The sequence below is a fragment of the Phyllobates terribilis genome, unplaced genomic scaffold, assembly GCF_046119375.1.
Source record: "Phyllobates terribilis strain yellow unplaced genomic scaffold, ASM4611937v1 Scaffold_5__5_contigs__length_657084704, whole genome shotgun sequence".
Lineage (NCBI taxonomy): Eukaryota > Metazoa > Chordata > Amphibia > Anura > Dendrobatidae > Phyllobates > Phyllobates terribilis.
The window spans coordinates 424,940,006-424,962,582 of NW_027362765.1; the positions used below are offsets into that span (position 1 = coordinate 424,940,006).

The window sequence follows — 22,577 nt, forward strand, 5'->3', positions numbered from 1 at the left end:
CCCTGTCAGGTTTAATAAGTGGGATTTCTTGCCTTATAAATGAGGTTGGGACGATCAGTTGTGTTGTGCAGAAGTCTGGTGGATACACAGCTGATAGTCCTACTGAATAGACTGTTAGAATTTGTATTATGGCAAGAAAAAAGCAGCTAAGTAAAGAAAAATGAGTGGCCATCATTACTTTAAGAAATGAAGGTCAGTCAGTCCGAAAAATTGGGAAAACTTTGAAAGTGTCCCCAAGTGCAGTTGCAAAAACCATCAAGCGCTACAAAGAAACTGGCTCACATGAGGACCGCCCCAGGAAAGGAAGACCAAGAGTCACCTCTGCTTCTGAGGATAAGTTTATCCGAGTCACCAGCCTCAGAAATCGCAGGTTAACAGCAGCTCAGATTAGAGACCAGGTCAATGCCACACAGTTCTAGCAGCAGACACATCTCTTCAACAACTGTTAAGAGGAGACTTTGTGCAGCAGGCCTTCATGGTAAAATAGCTGCTAGGAAACCACTGCTAAGGACAGGCAACAAGCAGAAGAGACGTGTTTGGGCTAAAGAACACAAGGAATGGACATTAGACCAGTGGAAATCTGTGCTATGGTCTGATGAGTCCAAATTTGAGATCTTTGGTTCCAACCACCGTGTCTTTGTGTGATGCAGAAAAGGTGAATGGATGGACTCTACATGCCTGGTTCCCACCGTGAAGCATGGAAGAGGAGGTGTGATGGTGTGGGGGTGCTTTGCTGGTGACACTGTTGGGGATTTATTCAAAATTGAAGGCATACTGAACCAGCATGGCTACCACAGCATCTTTCAGCGGCATGCTATTCCATCCGGTTTGCATTTAGTTGGACCATCATTTTATTTTTCAACAGGACAATGACCCCAAACACACATCCAGGCTGTGTAAGGACTATTTGACCAAGAACGAGAGTGATGGGTGCTACACCAGATGACCTGGCCTCCACAGTCACCAGACCTGAACCCAATCGAGATGGTTTGGGGTGAGCTGGACTGCAGAGTGAAGGCAAAAGGGCCAACAAGTGCTAAGCATCTCTGGGAACTTCTTCAAGATTGTTGGAAGACCATTTCCGGTGACTACCTCTTGAAGCTCATCAAGAGAATGCCAAGAGTGTGCAAAGCAGTCATCAAAGCAAAAGGTGGCTACTTTGAAGAACCTAGAATATAAGACATATTTTCAGTTGTTTCACACTTTTTTGTTAAGTATATAATTCCACATGTGTTAATTCATAGTTTTGATGCCTTCAGTGTGAATGTACAATTTTCATAGTCATGAAAATACAGAAAAATCTTTAAATGAGAAGGTGTGTCCAAACTTTTGGTCTGTACTATATATATATATATATATATATATATATATATATATTTATATATATATATATATATATATATATATTTATTCTCTGGGTATATTTGGAATTGCCAAAATAAGCACAAAAAAATGCAATAAGAAAATAATTAAACTTTGTGTCTCCTATAAAATGATAGCATGGCTGGCAAAAAGCGAGCTCCCTGTATGTCCCCTTTAATGGAGAAAAATTATGGATCTCAAATGGTGACACAAACCAATTCTGTATTTTTTACAAACTGCAGAGTTTAAGTCCATAAAATGATAAAAAGTCAAACTGACCTGAAGACTCTTGCTACCAGGTCATTTTTACTGCACATGAAACATCACGAAAAAGAAGCCCAAAAACAACAGTGGAAATGCAGTTTTTTTGGGGGGGTTTTATCAATCTACCGCATTTGGATTTTGTTTTCTTGTTTTTCAGTATATTGCATGGTAAAGTGAATAGTGTCCCATAAAAAAACAAGCTCTCATATGGCTATGTTGATGTAATTTAACAAAAATAAGTTATGGCTCTTGAAAGTAGGGGAGTTAAAAATTGAGAAAAAAAAACTGAAAATCGTCCGGCTGGAAACGGTCTCAGGGTTTACATTGCCCATACATAGAAGGAAGAATCTGAAATGTGAACTAAAAAACCTAAAACACTTCTACTTCATTTTCTCCTTGAGTGTAGACGTGAGATGATCCTGCTATACTGTACTCACGCCACTGACTAATGTGACTATTTAAAAAAAAATTTTTCTAATTGTTACATTATTAATTTTTTCCTAATTGCTATTTTCTAGTAACTTGCCCTGAAAAATGGTTAGACACAGCGACTCGCACGGCATTCTAAATATGTAGCCAGTGTGGACACCTGATGTGCTGATTGGCTGCCGGTCTCCCCTCCCTGCTTTACTGGCAGAGGTTTCCATGGTGATTTTAGAACAAAGCAATGTTCTAAAACTACATGTGCCTTGATATTAATATGTTGCCATCATGAACATGTCTACTATTGTAGCACTGAAATGTACAGTGTATGAATTCATTCAAAACAATAAAAATAAAAGAGGTTGTAGCTCTCTTAAAGGAAACCAGCCATCAGGATTTTTAACCCCTAACTAATGATCTGTGTGTAAAGACCCTTTAACGCTGATTAAATTCTTAACGTGCTTGGAAAATTTTGTTTTGCCTTATTTAAGAAATCCAGCCTTTGAAGTTTGCTGATGTGCAGCAGGGTGGGCGCTGCATTTACAGCTACTTGCCTCTCTCTCTATTCCCTGCCCGCTGCCTGGCTAAGGTCTCTGGCCGAACCAACGAGAGGGAAGGCCGTGTTGGACTTAATATTGACTAATAGGCCTGATAGAATAACTGAGGTACAGATAGGGGGGCACCTAGGTAATAGCGATCATAATATTATCGACTTCAAAATGCCCTTCAGTAGGGTTATCAATAAGGGAACAACAAAAACATTAAACTTTAGGAGGGCGAAGTTTGATCAGCTGATAGAAAACCTTCAACTTATTGACTGGGACAAAGTACTTAATCAATGGAATACGAATAGTAAATGGGAAACCTTCAAAAGAATTCTGAATACTCAGTGCGAGAGGTATATACCGTATGGGAATAAAAGGGCCAGAAATAAGAGGAAACCAATATGGTTGAACAAGAACGTAAAAGGGGCGTTAAATAGCAAAAAAGAGGCATTCAAGAGATTAAAACAGGAAAACAGCAAGGAGGCACTAATGTGTTACAAGGAAAAAACGAGAACCTGCAAAAAACAAATAAAAATAGCAAAGGAGGAAACAGAGAGACGTATTGCTAGGGAAAGTAGATCAAATCCCAAACTGTTCTTTACGTATATAAATAGTAAAAGGATTAAATTGGATAATATTGGACCGATAAAAAGTGAGGAAGGCAAAATCATAGAGAAAGATGAGGATAAAGCTAATCTATTAAATCATTTTTTTTCGACAACTTTCACAAAGGAAATAGAACTAACAGGAGAAATGAGAAGTGACAAGCTTAATCCTCCACTAAGTATGACAAATCTAACCCAAGCTGGGGTACAGAAACGCCTCAGTAACATTAAAATAAACAAATCACCAGGACCTGATGGCATACACCCACGGGTACTAAGGGAACTAAGTAATGTGATAGACAGACCGTTATATCTTATATTCAAGGACTCTGTTGAGACTGGGTCTGTACCACTTGATTGGCGACAGGCGAATGTAGTGCCAATATTCAAAAAGGGAGCGAAAAGTGATGCCAGAAACTATCGGCCGGTGAGTCTGACGTCCGTTGTGGGCAAAATTTTTGAAAGCTTCATTAAAGAGGCAATTACGGAGCATCTTGATGCTAATAATCTTTTAATCCCGAACCAACATGGATTCATGAGGAATCGCTCCTGCCAAACAAACCTGATTGACTTCTACGAGGAGGTTAGCTCTCGAGTAGATCAGGGGGAACCAGTGGATGTCGTGTATCTCGACTTCTCAAAAGCGTTCGATAGCGTGCCACATAATAGGTTGGTATACAAAATGAGAATGATGGGGCTGGGGGAAAATGTCTGCAAGTGGGTAGCTAACTGGCTAAAGGATAGAAGGCAGAGGGTGGTTATAAATGGAATATACTCAGATTGGGTAAGCGTCACTAGTGGGGTACCACAGGGGTCTGTACTAGGCCCAATGTTATTTAATATCTTTATTAACGACACAGTCAACGGGATAAATAGTAAAATATCAATATTTGCAGATGACACAAAGTTATGTAAAACAATTAATACAAAAGAGGACAGTGCAGACCTACAGAGGGATTTGGATAAGCTGGGTAGGTGGAGCATTAAATGGCAAATGAGGTTTAATGAGGAGAAATGTAAGGTCATACATATGGGAAGGAAAAATGGAAGTCACCAGTACTCACTGAATGGGAAATCATTGGGGAATTCAGAGATGGAGAAGGACTTGGGCATCTTGATTGATACCAAACTAAATTGGAGTGCCCAAAGTCAGGCCGCTGCTGTAAGAGCAAACAGGGTAATGGGATGTATCAGAAGAGGTATAGCTGCAAAGGATGAGAACATTGTTCTTCCACTGTACAAAGCACTGGTCAGACCACACTTGGAATACTGTGCTCAGTTATGGGCCCCAATATATAGAAAGGATATAAATGAGCTTGAAAAGGTACAAAGGAGGGCAACAAAATTAATAAAGGGAATGGAGGGACTGCAATACCCAGAGAGGTTGGCAAAACTAGGACTATTCAGCCTGGAAAAGAGAAGGTTGAGGGGGGACATAATAAATGTGTACAAATATGTTAGGGGACAGTATAGAGATCTTGCCCGGGATTTGTTCAAAAGGAGGGATATTACGGTAACAAGAGGGCATTCACTAAGAATGGAAGAGAAAAGGTTTCAGCACCAGCATAGGAAGGGGTTCTTTACGGTAAGAGCAGTGAGAATATGGAATTCACTGAGTGAGGAGACGGTAATGTCAGATTCACTACACCAGTTCAAGCGGGGACTGGATGCATTTCTAGATACCAGGCAGATTTCAGCATATACTTAAAAATAAAATAAAATAGTAGGTTGATACAGGGATTTATTCTGACTGCTGGTTTCAGAGTCGGGAGGGAATTTTTCCTCAGGTGAAGATTGGCTAAATCATTTGGGGTTTTTGCCCTCCTCTGGATCAACTTTAGCAATTACAGAACTAACAGGTCGAACTTGATGGACGCAAGTCTTTATTCGGCTTTACAAACTATGTTACTATGTTACAGTTTCTTCTTGTCTCAGTGACCTGCCTCCCATGCCCAAGATTTCACACAAGCACAGTCAGTGGTGCATGTGAAACCCGGACTATCGACCTGCGCATGCGCCGCCCCCTCTGGGAGATCACAGGCACTGTCAGGGTTTGCGCAAAATCTTGGCAGTGGAGGCAGGTCACTGTGACAAAAGAGACCTGCAAATCGGAGACCAGAGTCCGACACCGGGCAGGGAATAGGGAGAGTGGCAGGGAGAGCTGTAAGTGCAGTGTCCAACCCTACTGCACTTGCTTCTCATCAGCATAAAATGTAAATGCTGGATTTCTTCAACACCGCAAAACAAAATACTACAAGCAACATAATAATTTAATCAGCGTTAAAGAATCTCTCCACATGTGCCACCAGTTAGGGTATAAAATCCTAATCAGTTTTCTTTAAAGTATGAATTGGAGATCTGCAAACAGTAACTCTCTGGCTGGTAATGTGAAATTACAACTACCACTCAGGGTCAGGGGAAGGTGAAAGACTTCCTTGGGGGCCCCCAGCGTCCAGAGCAGAAGCTTCACTAATAATAGCATTATCGGTGAACCTTCCGATGTGGAGACTGCTTCAGGACCTTTGGTGACATCATGATCATGTGACCGTGATGTCACCGCATGTCTTGTACTCTGCGGGACCTCAGGACCTTTGGTGACATCATGATCATGTGACCAGTGTTGTGACCATGATTTTACCACAGGCTCTGAACTCTATAAGCGTCAAAAGAATTGAAGAGAAGATGGACCGATTGTTAGTCAGTGTGTGTGGGTCTATCTCTTTGTGTGTGTGTGTTTGTGTGTGTGTGTGTGTGTGTGTGTGTGTGTGTGTGTGTATGGTTGAGCATAGAATGTATGGCCTCCTGGTAGGTCTTCTCCGCAGCCCATACAGATGAATACTTGTCGATGGATGTTCTTCAATTACTAAACTTAACCCCTTCACAACTCTTCAAAGGTCGTGTCCCTGCCTTTTATGCGGGCTCGCACTGTGTGGGTGGAAAAATAAAGTTATGGCTCTTGGAAGAAGGGAAGGAAAAAGCTAAAACGATAAAAAATGGAAAATTGCCCGGGGGTGAAGGGGTTAAAATCATTGTAATAGCCATATAATAGCAACATGAGTGCCCCCTGCAGGCTTCATTCTGCGGATGTTCATGATGGGTTTACTAATAAACTAAAATAATAATCATATCTATAAAATGTAATTAGAGTTCTTGTACCTACATAATTCCTAAATATGTAGACAGTTATCAGGCAGAACTTACAGGGAATTAATTTCAACATTTCCACTAGAAGTGATCCGATAAAAACATAAGACAGGCAGTGTTGTCGTTGGTATTTTGGAACACCAGGATGGTTCTTAATAATTAAAAATTAATTTTTTGTGTGTAATATAGACTTTCGTATGAAGTATACAGGAGATTTTTGTTAAAGATTTACAATTAAGTAGATGATCCTATGAAAAAATTTTTCTTACGGACTCTCCAGTCTGTAAAACCTCCAGTCTATAAAATCTATTTTATTAAACATTTTTAGCTCATTCTTAATATAAGGAGTGATGTGTTCAGAATCTCCATCACTTGATCAGAGTATAAGTGGTTACAAAGAGCGTCTCTCTCTGGAGGAGCCGTACTGTATGACACAAACAGCCCAATGATGTAATTGGAAGTGTGTGTGTGCCTCTGTATGTGTGTGGTTGAGCCCAGACTGTGGGGACTCTAGGTGGTGTATATATACTGTATGTGAAGACATATATGTATGTATGTGCTATGTATACATGTATACACGCACGCGTGTGTGCTATGTATGTGTGTGTATGGATCCTCCATTTATAAATATCGACTGCGCAGACGAGAGTTCATAGGTGTAAATATGTCGGCAATCACCCAACAAACAAGCAAAATGGTGCTCATTCATTGGGTGATTGGATTGATTATGGGGGAACAAAAATCATTGTTCTAAACAATCTTTCCGTCCCCATCACTCTTTGTGAGCCGGTGTAAAGAGGGAGGTAAACAAGCACAAAACTACTTCAATATTGTTGATCACGCTCATTTAAGGGTCTGAATTCAGGGCATGTAAATGCAAACAAAATGTTTGTGTGTGATGGTGCAATATGTAAGCATTTAGGGCCCCACTTTAAACTTTTGCCCAAGGCCCCAATTTATCTAAAACTGGCCCTGTTACGACTATGCTTTACCAACTACCAAAACATCATTGGACTAACCGTTTCAGACCAACCGGATAAGTTTACGTTGCACATTCCTGTTGCCGGTGTATCAGTATGTATATACAGTCTGCTACCTAGAATTACATATTTAAAAATTCAATGCTTATTTCTTTATTTCCAGAAACCAGTGCTGGTTTTACCCCAAAGGGATGTCGGTAACAATATTGGTAAGTTTATTTTCAATATATAGGAATGCATTTTTCTGGCCTATTTGCAGTAGTTTCTATTGTCCTAATTGTTCGTTAAAGTGGCACAGCAGCTGATTGGGTATCTGCCATACTTCACTGTAATAAAGCGTTATTTCAGAAGACGTTTCAAGTAACAAAAAATATATTATACATATTATTTGTAACACGCACTGTGTTTAAAAAGGTGGCATACATTGGAGTATTGGAAGAGACCCCCCCAATATTTAGCTGATCACATGATGTCTTGCTGCTGCAAACATCTGTAATCTAATCGGGGCAGTGCTAAACTGTCTGGATAATGCACGTTGGGTGTTCTAGTGTAAAGCTGGACGTACACATTAGATGACTGTCGGCCAAACAATGGTTCTGCCAATCGTTCGGCCAGCAGCCATCTAAGCCAACTTTCCCATACACAGGAGTGCTTGTTTGGCCAAGCGCTCCTGTGTTCTCTATCAGAGAGACGCCGCCAAACATGTCTGGCGGCGGCTTATCTGTCAAAGAACAAAAAGATCTGCTGCACAAAATCAGACATGCCTGATCTTTATCTCCCCGAAAGTCATTTGACCGGGGCCCCCATACTTATTAAACTGCCGATATGGACCGGTTCGGCCAACATTAGTCTAAAGGAGCTTTAGAGACTCTCTTTGTAACTGCTTTCCATTTCTACACAAGGGACACCTATTTACTAAGCTAGGAATCCATAATAGGATATGTAACCCCATAATGACCCCCCCCCCCCCTTGCCTTTTGACAGCAGGCAGTGCGGGTACCAGCAAGTGTAAGACTACATTACCGTCTTTTGACTCAGCTGTATTAATGCTCCTGGAATCTAGCACCCTGGTTCCTGGAAAAAAGTCCTAAGCAGTTTATCACCGTTTTTGCAATCTTCTGTCATCTGCGTAGCCAATGAAAAAGTGTGCAATAAAATGTCCCCCAGAGATGTTTTTTTTCACCTCTTAGGGGATATATTCTATAACAAACACCTATAAATAGAAAACATATTTTCAAAAACTGTAATGAAAAATGTAAAAAAAGAAGAAAAATATTTTTTTTTCTGTATTTGCATCCCCCAAAAATGTATATAGAATGCACAGTAGTTTAGTTCAACCCTCTAAAAGCACCAAAAAATAAAATAATTTCTCCCACATAAAATTAAGTGTCATACATCCACATCAGTGAACAATGATAAAAAAAAATTATGGCTGCTTAACTGCAGGAAGACAAAAATGAAAAAAAGTACTAATGCCTTTTTAAGCCTGTTCATTTTTTACATTTTTTGGCATTTTTTTTTTCAATATCACAATCTGTATTAAAAATCTAAAATAGAAATCTTGTAATTGTCACACTGGCCACTGGGGCTTTTTTTAGACTCTAAATTCCGGTTTCTGGAAATCCAGTTTAAAACTCTTCCAGAAAAGACAGAAAACTAAAATAGCCCTGGTGGCCAGTGTGAAAATTGAAAGATTACTAATTTTTATTTTTTAATAAAGGTTGTGATGTGAAACACAAGATTGTCCAAAATTTTACAAACTACTTCAAACACAAAAGTCCGCTTCAGACAATAGATCATTTTGTGATGAGACATTTCCCATAAGGGGCTAACATTGGGCTTTCTCTTAATCTGACAAACACTTTAACTTCTGTCTCCTAGAGCAATGTTTCCCAATTCCAGCCCTCAAGGCCCCACCACCGCCAACAGGTCATGATTTCAGGATATCCTATAGAGAGAATCTGTTGCAGTTTCTGATGCCTTGATACTAATTTAATCACCTGTTCAAAACGAAGGAAATCTTGAAAACATGATCTATTGGGAGCCATGTATACTGGAGTTGAAAAACACTGCTCTTAAAGCACATCATGGAGAACACAGGAAGTGAAGATTGTTAGGGCGCAGTCTGGCGGCCGTATAACATGGACGATGATCGCATCGCAATGCTCGGACTGGCCGCCGGCTCTACTCACCCGAGTGCGACATCTGCATAGAAATACAAGCTGTCATGCTCAGGTGAGGAGAGCCGCCGGCCAGTCCGAGCATTGCGATCGTCGCCCATGCTGTACAGCCATCTGACTGCAGACTTAAAGGGAGCTTGGCACTAAGTGAGTAAACCAGAGACATGCCGCTGTATTGCATGTTAATACAGATCCAAATATGCCCCTGTTAAAACTGCCAGGCTAAGTATGATGCAGTTATCCTATTTGGCTTCTCCAAATGTCTAAGAGTCTATATAAATAGTAAATAATCCGATGAAGAGAGAGACTCCCTCTCAAAATTGTATCAAAATTCTTTATTATAACCTAATACACAAACCTATACTATAAAAAGACTTAATATATAAAATGTGGGGAAGTTATAAAATGCGGAATACAGACCCAGTGACAACATGCATGATTATACAAGTAAGACAATCCTATATTATATGAAATATAATAACCCATCAGTGATCTGTGTCCCCTCTAATCTCTATTCAACATAATCCCAAATGCATAAGGTTGGATCATGGTTCCATGATAGTACAAAGAAATCATAAATGCATAATAATAGCAGGGCGTTGGAGACTATAAGCAAAACCTCCAACTCCTCAATTTCCCGACTCTGACTTTACAGCACGGCCTCACTATTGAGCGTGTACATAAAGTGCAGCACAGATTCATCTCAACTAAAAGCCGAGATCCTTCGATCAGGAACAGAACAGACATTTATAGGACATTTCATAACTTTCCCAAATTCTTATGACAACATTTACAGCTTATCCTGCATTGTACTACTGTACCAATTTATTATATATTTTGGGAGTCTGAGTCGGTCCATTTTATACCGACTTCACGAAAATGGACTCCGACTCCACAGTCCTGAATACGTACATATGATTAGATCACAAATTCACAAGAGTTTATCAATAAAGTGCAAAGTGCTTATAAGGTTTCACAAGTAAAAAGAGAATATGGGTTAAGTAGGTAACACAATAGGGTACCCTTCTGAGGAAGCTAGTTGAAACGCGCATCAAGGGGCTCTTGGTGACATCAGCTGTTTGGTAATCCTTTTCACTTTGACAATATTTAAATATAACTTCCCCACATTTTATATATTAAGATTTGTTTATTGTATTTTTGGTGTATTATGTTATGTTATAATAAAGAATTTTGATTTTCATAAAATTTTCAGGGAGTCTTTCTCTTCATAAGATTATGACGTATGATGGAGGAAAATGATTTCTAAAAGTGGTGCACGTTGCTCTTTACAGTGAGCTACAGGAAAGCCTAGTCACTCTCCTGACTGCTCGCATGCACGCTTTGACCGACATGTTGTCTGTTGCTGTGCAGAGAGGGATGTCAGTCAAGGCTGGGTGGGTGTGCTAGTAGCAAGAAGATCATGACTAATCCCCACTGCAGCATCGCCCTGATAACTAGTGAAAAAGCTGCACTGTAGTTTTATAACTGCTTTTTCTCTATCCATAATAAATTAAAGGGAGTTTTTCAGAGCAAAATAACTGTTTCAACCAAGAATAGGCACTTGGTGCACCCATGGTGTGGCCGAACAGTTCAGTGCACCTTCTCGCCTTCTTATTTTCCATCTATCTTTCCATCTTGTGCTGAGAAACTTCCTTTAAAGTTGACCATCTAGCTTGTCTGTCTGTTGTATTCGTAGTCCTCCTGATGCTCCTCTTAAAGAAGTTGTCCACTACTTTCACATTGATGCCGTATCTGTAGGATAGGGCATCAATGTATGATCGGCCGGAGTCCCGCACGCGGCACCCCCGCCGATCAGCTGTTATCGGTGCCACCGGCCGGAAGTGCTCACCTGCGGCGCTCCGCCGTCAACTGATAGTGGCCGATCAGCGGGGGTGCTACGGATAGGGCATCAATGTAAAAGTAGTGGACAACCCCTTTTAAGGACCACATACACATTATACTAAAGTTGGCCAAAGCTGGAGATCTTTGTAGGATCGACCAACAGTCTCTTGCATATGAGTGGCCTCCCAGCATTCCCCAGACAGGTGATTGTCAGGGGATTGAAGGATTTGGCATGTCAAATTTCCAACAGCCGATCCTTTTTTTTGTCTTGGACATAAGTCGTTACCAGAGGGGTTTGATAGTGGCTCTCTCATAGGGGTCACAAGAGCACTCTGCCTATAGTAAAGCTGACGGTCCAATAATTGTTTGGCTGGCAGCTATCTAATGTGTATGGATGGTTTAACAAAAAAATGTCAGGTAAAAAAAAAATCAGGCAATTTGAACTCAAATGCCCAATCTTTTTGTTCTCAGGGGAGATAAGCTGCTGCTTAAGATGATTTTTTTTCAATGACACAACTTTATATAATAAGAAATATCAATCTATTTTTGCTATTATAGAGAAGCCCCAAGTTGTCCAACGCAACAGAATACAAAGTGGAGGAAATGAGCCTCCTCCCTTGGGGCCACCAGTATCACAAAAGTAAGTCATTCTGTCAGTACAGTAAAATACCAGATACATGATTCATGCCTTTTATGGATGCTCATACATTATGTACATGAACTATTAGTAGGTTACATAGCTTCTTAGTCTCATCAAGAACATGTTTAGCACGTTCAACCAGATCGGATAGAGGACAACTCATCTTTCCCTTACCTATGAAACCTAGAAGAGAGGAAAAATATTCTTGAGAATAAGAGTGCTCAGTTTCTTTAATGTCATAGTTTCTTTTTTAGGATACAAGGTTCACACCCCCCCCCCCCAAAAGTAAATTGTTGACGTCTGTTATCTTGTAGGCTAGAGTAACATCTCAAGTTTTAGCCAGCTACAAATCACAATGACGTCTCACATCCATTGAGGAACCTAACCTAGTTAAAAGGAATGTGTCATCAAAAAAAGCCTTACAATTTTTAAATCGCGTTTTTATGTTTAATGTATTTGTTTTCATAGCACAATATTAATAATAAAATATTTTGCAATTTTCAAACTATCTTCTGGGCCTTATGCTTGACTCGTATCCCCTGTCCTTTTCAGCAGCTACATAGACATTAGCAGCAATAGACTGACTCGGACCCTAATTGTTTGTATAGAAGTATTATTTTGGCTTGCTCTCATCTGGGAAAAGGGATTGGTGAAGGGAGGGGGAGGAGGTGAGCTGTGACATCACCTATTGTGAATGGTGTATCCTATGTGATCTATTAAGAGGAGTGTTAACTTTCAGTGTAATATAGTCTGTGATGATAATGAGACTGCTAAAAAGCCATCTGTACAGAAAAAAGTGTGAGCCTAGGGCCTATTTGTCAGTGAGAAAATTGCAGATATTTTGTATAAATAATATGGAATATTGAAATTAATTGAACATAATCTAATTTAAACAATTTTTCATTTTCTCATATATTCCCTGAAAGATGTTTTCACACTAAAGACATATATTACCTTATCCCGCTCCTCCTTAATTCAATTTGTATTCAATTAAGTGACATGGTCCTCCATGACCACTGCTGGCCCCATTCAATGGACTGATGGAGGTAGGCGTGTACTCTGCTATTTGTGTCAGTCTCCTAGACAGTCAATGGTTCGGCCATGGTCATGCACAACTAACGAGACATACACATGTAGCAGACTTTGTTGTAAGTTTGAAAAATTACAAAATTGTTTTCAAAACTTTAATACATTTATCAAATTGATTCAAAAATTTCCAGGTTACCATTTCATCTTCCTAAACCTAACATCATACCAGTACAAAGTAAGTATATTTTCATTATACATTATTGTAACTAAAATGATACGACATGACTTATACCAGAAAAGTTTATTAAAGGGCATCTGTCAGTAGGACCAACCCTCCTAAGCCGACTATATGGACATGTAGGTCATAGGAAGCTGAATAACATGATACCTTGATATCTGCGATCCGATGTCTTATTCCAGAGAAATCCACAATTTCTTAATATGTACAGTCATGGCCAAAAGTATTGAGAATGAGACAAATAGTAATTTTTCCAAAGTTTACTGCTTAATTTTTTGTAATGGCAATTTGCATATACTCCTGAATGTCAAAGAGTGATCAACTTAACAGCAATTACTGTACTTGCAAAGTCAATATTTGCCCAGAAAATGAACTTTAACCCCCAAAACACATTTCAACATCATTGCAGTCCTGCCTTAAAAGGAGCAGCTAACATCGTTTTAGTGATTGATCCATTAACACAGGTGTGGGTGTTGATGAGGACAGGGCTGGCGATCAATCAGTCATGATTAAGTAAGAATGACATCACTGGACACTTTAAAAGGAGGCTGGTTCTTGGTATCATTGTTTCTCTTCAGTTAACCATGGTTATCTCTAAAGAAACACGTGCAGCCATCATTGCACTGCACAAAAATGGCCTAACAGGGAAGAGTATCGCAGCTACAAAGATTGCACCTCAGTCAACAATCTATCGCATCATCAAGAACTTCAAGGAGAGAGCTTCCATTGTTGTCAAAAAGGCTCCAGGGCGCCCAAGAAAGACCAGCAAGCGCCAGGATCGTATCTTAAAACTGTTTCAGCTGCGGGATCGGACTACCAGCAGTGCCGAGCTTGCTCAGGAATGGCAGCAGGCTGGTGTGAGTGCTTCTGCACGCACTGTGAGGCGGAGACTCTTTGAGCAAGGGCTGGTTTCAAGGAGGGCAGTAAAGAAGCCACTTCTCTCCAGAAAAAACATCAGGGACCGACTGATATTCTGCAAAAGGTACAGGGAGTGGACTGCTGAGGACTGGGGCAAAGTCATTTTCTCTGATGAATCCCCTTTTCGATTGTTTGGGACATCTGGAAAACAGCTTATTCGGAGAAGAAGAGGTGAGCGCTACCACCAGTCTTGTCTCATGCCAACTGTAAAGCATCCTGAAACCATTCATGTGTGGGGTTGCTTCTCAGCCAAGGGAATCGGCTCACTCACAGTCTTGCCTAAAAACACAGCCATGAATAAAGAATGGTACCAGAATGTCCTCCAAGAGCAACTTCTCCCAACCGTCCAAGAGCAGTTTGGCGCCCAACAATGCCTTTTCCAGCATGATGGAGCACCTTGCCATAAAGCAAAGGTGATAACTAAATGGCTCATGGAACAAAACATAGAGATTTTGGGTCCATGGCCTGGAAACTACCCAGATCTTAATCTCATTGAGAACTTGTGGTCAATCATCAAGAGACGGGTGGACAAACAAAAACCAACAAATTCTGGCAAAATGCAAGCATTGATTATGCAAGAATGGACTGCTATCAGTCAGGATTTGGTCCAAAAGTTGATTGAGAGCATGCCAGGGAGAATTACAGAGGTCTTGAAGAAGGGGCAACACTGCAAATATTGACTTGCTGCATTAACTCATTCTAACTGTCAATATAACCTATTGGTACTCATAATATGATTGCAATTATATTTCTGTATGTGATATAAACATCAGACAAACACTAATAAAAACCAGAGGCCAGCAGATCATGTGAAAATATAATGTTGGTGTCATTCTCAAAACTTTTGGCCATGACTGTAATGAGCTGTTAAGATCTATGGACCGGACATAGCTCTCCTGGAGAATCTGCCTACAGAGCTGATTTTTAATAAAATTGGGTGTTGTCAATGTGTGCCATATAAGTATCACAGAGCAGTAGAACTGAACTCTGTTTTATTACAAACACATTTGCTGTAGCTCTCACAGCTCTGCTGCATTGCAACACTGAAGCCCTGAGAGGACACCTGCACATGTGTTTAATGCTGTAATGTGTCAGTTTTAATCACCCACCGCTCTTCAGTAAATTCAGGAGAGCGGAAAGTAACAAGTCGCACCCCCACCGATCAGACATTGATGATCTATCCTAAGGAAAGGCCATCAATGTTCAAGTAGTGGACAACATTTTTAAGTAAGTTTCTCTGACATTAAAAAAATAAAGCCAACTGATTAAAAATCAGTATGAGGACATGATGCTAAAGAGGAGAGGTCAATAATATTAAATTGTCCTTTTTAATAGTTTTTGCATTCTTCCTGAAACAGCAGTGCACCTTTTCTTTAATATCTGTATTGTGACATTACTATGTTATTCCTCATGGAAATCTGTAACTAAATAGACAACTGAGTGATTACAAAAGTCAATATGGTGCGTCCTCACTGAGTACTCATCGATAAGAGAAATTGCAATGCCCAAATGTTAATTTATTTATATTTTTTCATTAGAGGGATCACGTTATTTAAAAAAATGCTATTAACCTGCAGATATGGGGTTAATCCCCATAATGAATTTGCTCGGCACCGGCACTGAGCGCTTCGCTGCCAGGAGGAAATTAACTTTATTCCTCCTGGCAGCCCCGCTCATAAGGTGTGCGGTCAGTGCAGCTTCAGTCACTGCTCAGTACATAGTTAGCGGTGGCTGTAATAATACCACGACACTGACTGACAGTAAAAATAACTACAGGAAGATATATTACTATTACATAATTTATTACATCACAATTGGTGATGTAATAAAAAGAAAAACTGTCCAAATGGTAGGTACAAGTAAGATGGCATGTAATATTGTTATGATTGTAGGGATTCACACTCTAGGGTAGCCGCATGGATACACATGGCACAGGGTTTTATATCAAAACAGCATGTAGTTTACTGTTCATCATAAACTTTACAGCCTTTCTTCAGTATCAATGGATAACATAAACAGTCCTTTTCTTGAGGCAGATTGAAATGACAACCTTGGTATTCCCAGCAGCAGCTCACACTTGTATTAAATGTGTTCACCAAACAAACACCTCTCTGCTGGCTCCAGCTCACCTCTTTGCAGAGCAGACTAACCAGCAGCTCTGGCTTTATCCAGTCTCAACACACTCCACACTGCTGAGCTAAACCAGCTGCTGCTTATAGGCCTGTAAACTCCAGACTGGGTCATAGGATTGACTTTTCCCAGCCAGGTTCTTTTGGTTAGTCAAAAAACCTGGACGCAAACTCCAGACACATATCTACCATCCTGGACCTTACCGCCTGCTTTCCTACAGTTGTAATACATAATATGGTGTAATATGTTATGCTGTATTTAACATGAGTTACACATTTCGACATCATAAGATTATTACTGTATATTATTTATTATTCTAGCGCGATTTATTCCATGGTGCTTTACATGTGAAAAGGGGTATACATAATAAAAACAAGTACAAAAATCTTAGACAATAGAAGTCGCTGACTGGTACAGGAGGACCCTGCCCGTGAGGGCTCACAATCTACAAGGGATGACTGAGGATACAGTAGGTGGAGGCAGAGCTGGTCGCGCAGTGGAGCATATCCTTCCAACATATGGTGGAGCATATCCTTCCAACATCAATTTAAAATGAATATTTGTTATATAGGGGACACCCGGTCACAAGATATTAATGACATATGGATAGGTCTTCAATTTCAGATAGTTGGGGGTCCGACACCAAACACTCCACTGATCAGCTGTAAGAAGCAAGCAGCGGCTAGATGTAAATATATAGAGCCTGATTCATCAAAGCTCTTACATCAGATTTTTGGCTTAAAAAGCTTTGAAAAGTTGCTAAATTTGTGCTCCTTACACCACAAATCTTGCTGATGTAAGATTTGTGGCCAGGCGCACACCACTTGTCAGACACTCCTTATTCATGAAACGGCGTGCGCCTCTTAATGAGTTCAAAGCATTTAGTCTCAGCATGCCTCATTGAAACCAGCGTGAACAACACCAGATGATCGGTGGGGTGCCAGGTGCCAGCCCTGCACCAATTTTGATATTGATGACTTACCCCATGGATAGGTCATCAAGATCTTGCAAACTGACAACCCCTTTAAAACATAAAGAAGTTTTCTGATGACTTTGTAAGGGTTTGAATACCTAAATGCCTGGTCCAGAGGTTCACCTAATGGACCCCTCAGAACAAATGAGCAACCATTTTTTAACAAAAAAAGCCACTACTTTAAATCTAGCACATCTCTGAAATTGCAAGTGGACCCCCAACTATCTTGGATCCTTCCTTATCTCTTTACTGGCAGCACATACTACTTAACCCTTTAATGACTAGGTCTGAAAGGACCTTAATAAATGGCCAATTTTTTTTATTTTTGTGCTTTCATTTTTTCGCTGACCTAGCTGTATGAGACTGTTTAAAGGGAATCTGTTACCACTTTGGAGTTATCAGACCTCTACTATGGGAATACAGGGTATAGAAATGCAAATCTATACTTACCTGTATAGGCCCATAGAAGAGGTTTGATTGCAGAGAAAAGCACTTTAATCAATTCTATTTTGTACAGGCTTGGGATCCGGGGGACGCCAAGCAATCCCTGCCTATGTGCTTTTTATTCTGCAGGTTTCTATTGCGCAGGCGCCGGGAATGACTGACTCCCCGGCGCCTGCACAATTGATTCCTGTGACACAGCGCACAGGCAGAAGGAGCCGGCATGAATCAAAGCGTGCTCTATGTGAGCGGTGCTTTGCGCATGCCCCGGAAGTCAGGGAGCACAGTGCACACGGGGTCCTGTAACGTGCATGTGAGGGGGGATATGACAATCAAGCAGATAGGCGGGGATTTGTGGGAATAATAAGCACATAGGTGGGCATTGCTTGGCGCCCCCGGATGCCAAGCCTGTACAAAATAAAATTGATTAAAGCACTTTTCTCTGAAATCAAACCTCTACTATGGGCCATACAGGTAAGTATAGATTTACTTTTCTATACCCTGTATGGCCATTGTAGAGGTCTGATATCTCCCAGGGGGTGACAGATTCCCTTTTAAGCTGGACAAATTATTGTGTAGTTTCTATAATTTTTTTAAGACACAAATACAGAAAGAAAGCATTTTTTTTTGTTAATATTTGTACTGTTTAAGTTTCACATCAAATATATTGTTTAATGAGCTCTCCAGGTTATAATGGTCTGGTAAGTATCTAATATGTACAGGATTTTTTTTATTAAGTACTGTATGTAGTAAAATGTATTTTATATGAAAAAAAAAGTTTGATTTTTATTTGTATTTTGTAATGCAGGACCTCCTGAGGTTGCAACACGTTATATACCTAGCCCAAGTCATCATGGCAGTATAGTGGAGCAGGTAAGAGAAGAAAATACAAAGAATTTTATTAGTATCTAGCGGGATATAGCCATACATGCACAACTCTGATTATTTATATGCAGCTATTTGCTGCAATAAAGAATGTGGTATATATTATGGTTAGTATTATGCATAAATACATAATGTATTACATACAGTAAAAAGAGAAATTTGCATTTAAAGCAGATCTGTCACCAGATTGTACAATACAAACAAGTCGATTTGATGATGTTGTTGTATAATCCTGATATTAAGAGAAGCATTTTATGGTTGCAAATATAGAATGAAATATCCTATGAATACAGGTGTATTCAGACTCCACTCACCCAGCCTGACATCTGCAGCTTGTACTGAGCAGAGTGAGATGTCAGCTTCAGCGGGGAGGAGGGACACTGAGCATCTGTTGATCAGGCTAGATGTTAGTTAAAATTCCATAATGGATTTTTCAGCTCTTCTAGCATGGCTATGTAAATACAGCATCTTTCCCAGGTATAAGAGATCTATTTAGCAATATATGCTGTTTGTCACAAGATATTGATGATGCATCCACTGGATAGGTCATTCATATGAGATCATTGGGGATCTGACACCAAACACTCCCACTGATCAGCTGTAATAGGCTCTGGCGGCAGCCAGATGTAAACACATTGAATGTCGCCGGAGCTTATAACTAGCTGGCGGGTGTTGGCCCAACAATCTAATATTGTTGACTTATCCCATTCATAGTCCTTCAATATCTTGCGACCAAACCCAAGGGTTTTCTGATGTTTTTTTGAGGAGTTATCAGTTTGTATTATGAAATCTGGTGACAAATCCACTTTAAAGTGAAGCCATGAGCAAAAATGACCTATTGCTTTAAATCAGGTTTTCGTGTGAACGGTATTTTTAAAAAAATGTTGGATTTTTTTTCCCTTATCACTATGTATTGAAAATAAAAATTTGAAGTGTTGCAATTTTTACATAGACCACTGGGGACATTCAAGACTCATGCGTCCTGTTGTTTCCGGAAATCCTCATGTACAAAAGCTGCAATAGACTGACTCGGTACATAAGGCATCTAATGAGCGTGTGCAAAGGTCATTGTGAATTGAGAAGGAACAGGGAGAGATGTAACATTGCCTACTGTTATTGGTGTATCCTATGTTATCCGCTGAGACGTGTTACCCGTCATTGTAATGGTGTCTGTAATAATAATGAGGTTGCTGAAAAGTCGCGTGTAAAAAAAACAAAACAGGAGTTATGAGTCTAAAATAACCCAGTGTGAAAAATGCAACATTTCTACAATTTTTGGGAGGGCCATGTTCACACTAGGCTTTTTTTTCAGCGGTTTTTTTTCTACAGCGAAAACTGATCTCTTGGTAGGAAAGAAGCAGCGTCAAAAATATCTTTTGGGTGCATTTTTCAGGATCCCAAAGCTCAGCTTTGCTTCAACCACAGAAGCATGAACACAGGTCACCAATGCAAGACATATGTTCATGAAAAATTGCATATTACAAATGCAGGGGGGGGGGTGAATTGGTCTGGAATCGTTTACCTAAGATATTGGCAGTGCATTGAGTTTGTAGGACACTATATTTATTTTCACACTTTGGTCTGCCATTGAGTTGCTCAGGCATTGTTCAATTTCACTCCTCGGTTGGCCAATGTTTACTTTGTACGCATCACTAATTTAATTAAACTGTACTAATCCAAACTGCCAACTCAGGTGAACAAGACAAGATGGTTAACCTGGGAAAGTCACAAAAAATAAATGGGTTTCATATACTGCTGTACTTTGCTTTTTTTCACTAAAAACACAGCAAAACATTCACACTAGGTATTTTTTCAGCATTTTTTGCACCACCCATTGCTTTCAATGGATGAAAAACACTGAAAAAACGCTGAAAGAAGGGACATGCTCTATTGTGCAAAAAAAACATGTAAAGCACAAACTACTGAGGACTAAAAAGCCAAGCTGTGTGCATGAGATTTCAGAAATCTCATAGCCTTTGCTGGTACTGTAAAACGCAGCTGAAAATTCACATAAAAAAACGCATTAAAAAAAATGCTGAAAAAACACCTAGTGTGAACATAGCCTAACACAGATCATGATTTGAAAAAAAAATATTTAAAAAAAACTTTGAAAAAGTCTATTTAACACAAAAATCTGATATAAAGGATAGATTATTTTCTGATGATGCATTCCCTTTAAAACAAAAAGCCCTCAAGGAAAGTGTGTGATAAACTGATCTCCAATTATTCCTATAACCCATAAAATGAAACATCTTCGTCCATAATATATTATGTTAAAACGCACACGAACAAGATACTAATAATCTCTGATACTCTGAAGAATTATTACATAACTGCTAGCGGGAATATGAGGTTAGAAGCATAAATGAATTTATGAAGAAAACCCATCACATCGAGTAGGAGCATGAGTCCTCAGCTTAGGTGTCCATGGCTGCTAAAAATGTTATAGTCAATTCATTATTGCAGAATTCAATGCAGTTATACAACTCTTCAGGAATGTCAGGAATCTAAACTCTGGGCCTTTGCCTGGCAAATAAGTAGCAGACTGGAGGGAACTGCTTATTGCGCCTGTATTGGCTGTAATAAAGTAGTGACTTTGATAAGAACATAACGAAATTGTAACTCTAGCAATTGTCCAATATATTCTGGTTAAAAATTAACTTCAAATGGTAATGTTCTGTTTCAACCACATGGGTTAATATAACTGTAAGGCTACGTTCCCATGATGAGTATTTAGTGTGCTTTGATGTTGCAGCATTTCTGTACCCATTAGCTAAATTAGGTTACCTGCGTTTTTTCACATGCGTCTCTATTGCATTTTTGACGTTGTGGGTTTTGTCTATTGTTGGTGTGTCATGTTTTAAATAAAGCTGCTTTGTTTTTGATACTTCCAGGTATTTGGCTTTTTCATAATAATAATTTTTATTTATCGGTCGACCATGACAGCACCACGAGAGAGGGGATCCGCCCACCAAGGACAGGAAACCTACAGGCTTAAAAGGGGCGGCCCTCTCTTCTCCCCTCAGTTTGGTTTCCTGTCCTTGATGGAGGGAACCTCTGACAGGCTTACCTGTGAAGATGTCTGGAAGAAGCATGCTGTCGAGCTGCGCCCCTGTCTGGGATCAGCAGCTCCAGTACCGTCCTGTGCCCTGGGCTGTGGAAGCTGTGCCTCTGTCTGGGGTGGCAGCTCCAGCCAGATGGATCGTGATGACGGAGGCTGCGCCCCTATTTGGGGATGGCAGCCCCAACTTGAGGTGGACACAGCATTGGGGGGGCTGCTCCCCTGTCTGGGGTTGGCAGCCCCAGACCTGCACGCAGGACGCTGGGGGAGCGGCACCCCGGCCGGGGTAGGGCCGCCCCTAGCAGCGGGTGAATGCTAGCTGGAGCAGGCAGCTGGAGAGAGAGCCCCGATTACAGGAGCAGCTCCTCTATGACCGGCGCCGCATGCTTCCGGTCTTTTACTATGCTGGGGGCTGGGCCTGATGCCAGGCGGTCATGTGACCAGACAGGAAGTCCGGTCCACATGCATGCAGACGCCGCGTGACTCTCTAAACTCCTCTCTAAAAGTCTAAGAGGAAGGAAGCTAACCATGAAGTCTCCCTAACTCCTGATTATTCCCTATCATCAGCCGAGGAGGTGGACTCTGCTGATTCATCTTCTTCATCTTCCTCATCTTCGGATAGTGGTTCAGGCCAGCACTGCTTTCCATTAAATAAAGTTGATGGGTTGGTTAAAATGGTCCGCTCAACCATGGGCATTACGGACCTCAGACCAGAGAAGTCAGTCCAAGACGTCATGTTCAGAGGACTGGGGCAGAGGAAGAGAAAATGTTTCCCATTTAATGATCAACTTCAGGGTCTAATCCATAGAGAGTGGCAAAAGCCAGATAGAAAGGGTTTTCTCCCCCCATTCTTTAAAAGAAAGTACCCCTTTGAGGACTCGGCCTCCTCCTCCTGGGAGAAGGCTCCCAAACTAGAC

The 22,577-nt window shown here is 40.5% G+C and overlaps 1 protein-coding gene across 13 annotated transcripts in view; it reads left to right on the forward strand.

The window, feature by feature from the left end:
- BLNK (B cell linker) overlaps positions 1-22,577 on the forward strand; it is a 443,283-nt gene that overhangs the window by 404,852 nt on the left and 15,854 nt on the right. For all 13 annotated transcript variants that reach the window (XM_073685212.1, XM_073685213.1, XM_073685211.1 and 10 more), the window contains 4 exons: positions 7,487-7,532; positions 11,904-11,985; positions 13,206-13,249; positions 18,523-18,587. In XM_073685212.1, the coding sequence (XP_073541313.1) occupies positions 7,487-7,532; positions 11,904-11,985; positions 13,206-13,249; positions 18,523-18,587 (237 nt within the window). The remainder of the gene's footprint in view (positions 1-7,486; positions 7,533-11,903; positions 11,986-13,205; positions 13,250-18,522; positions 18,588-22,577) is intronic.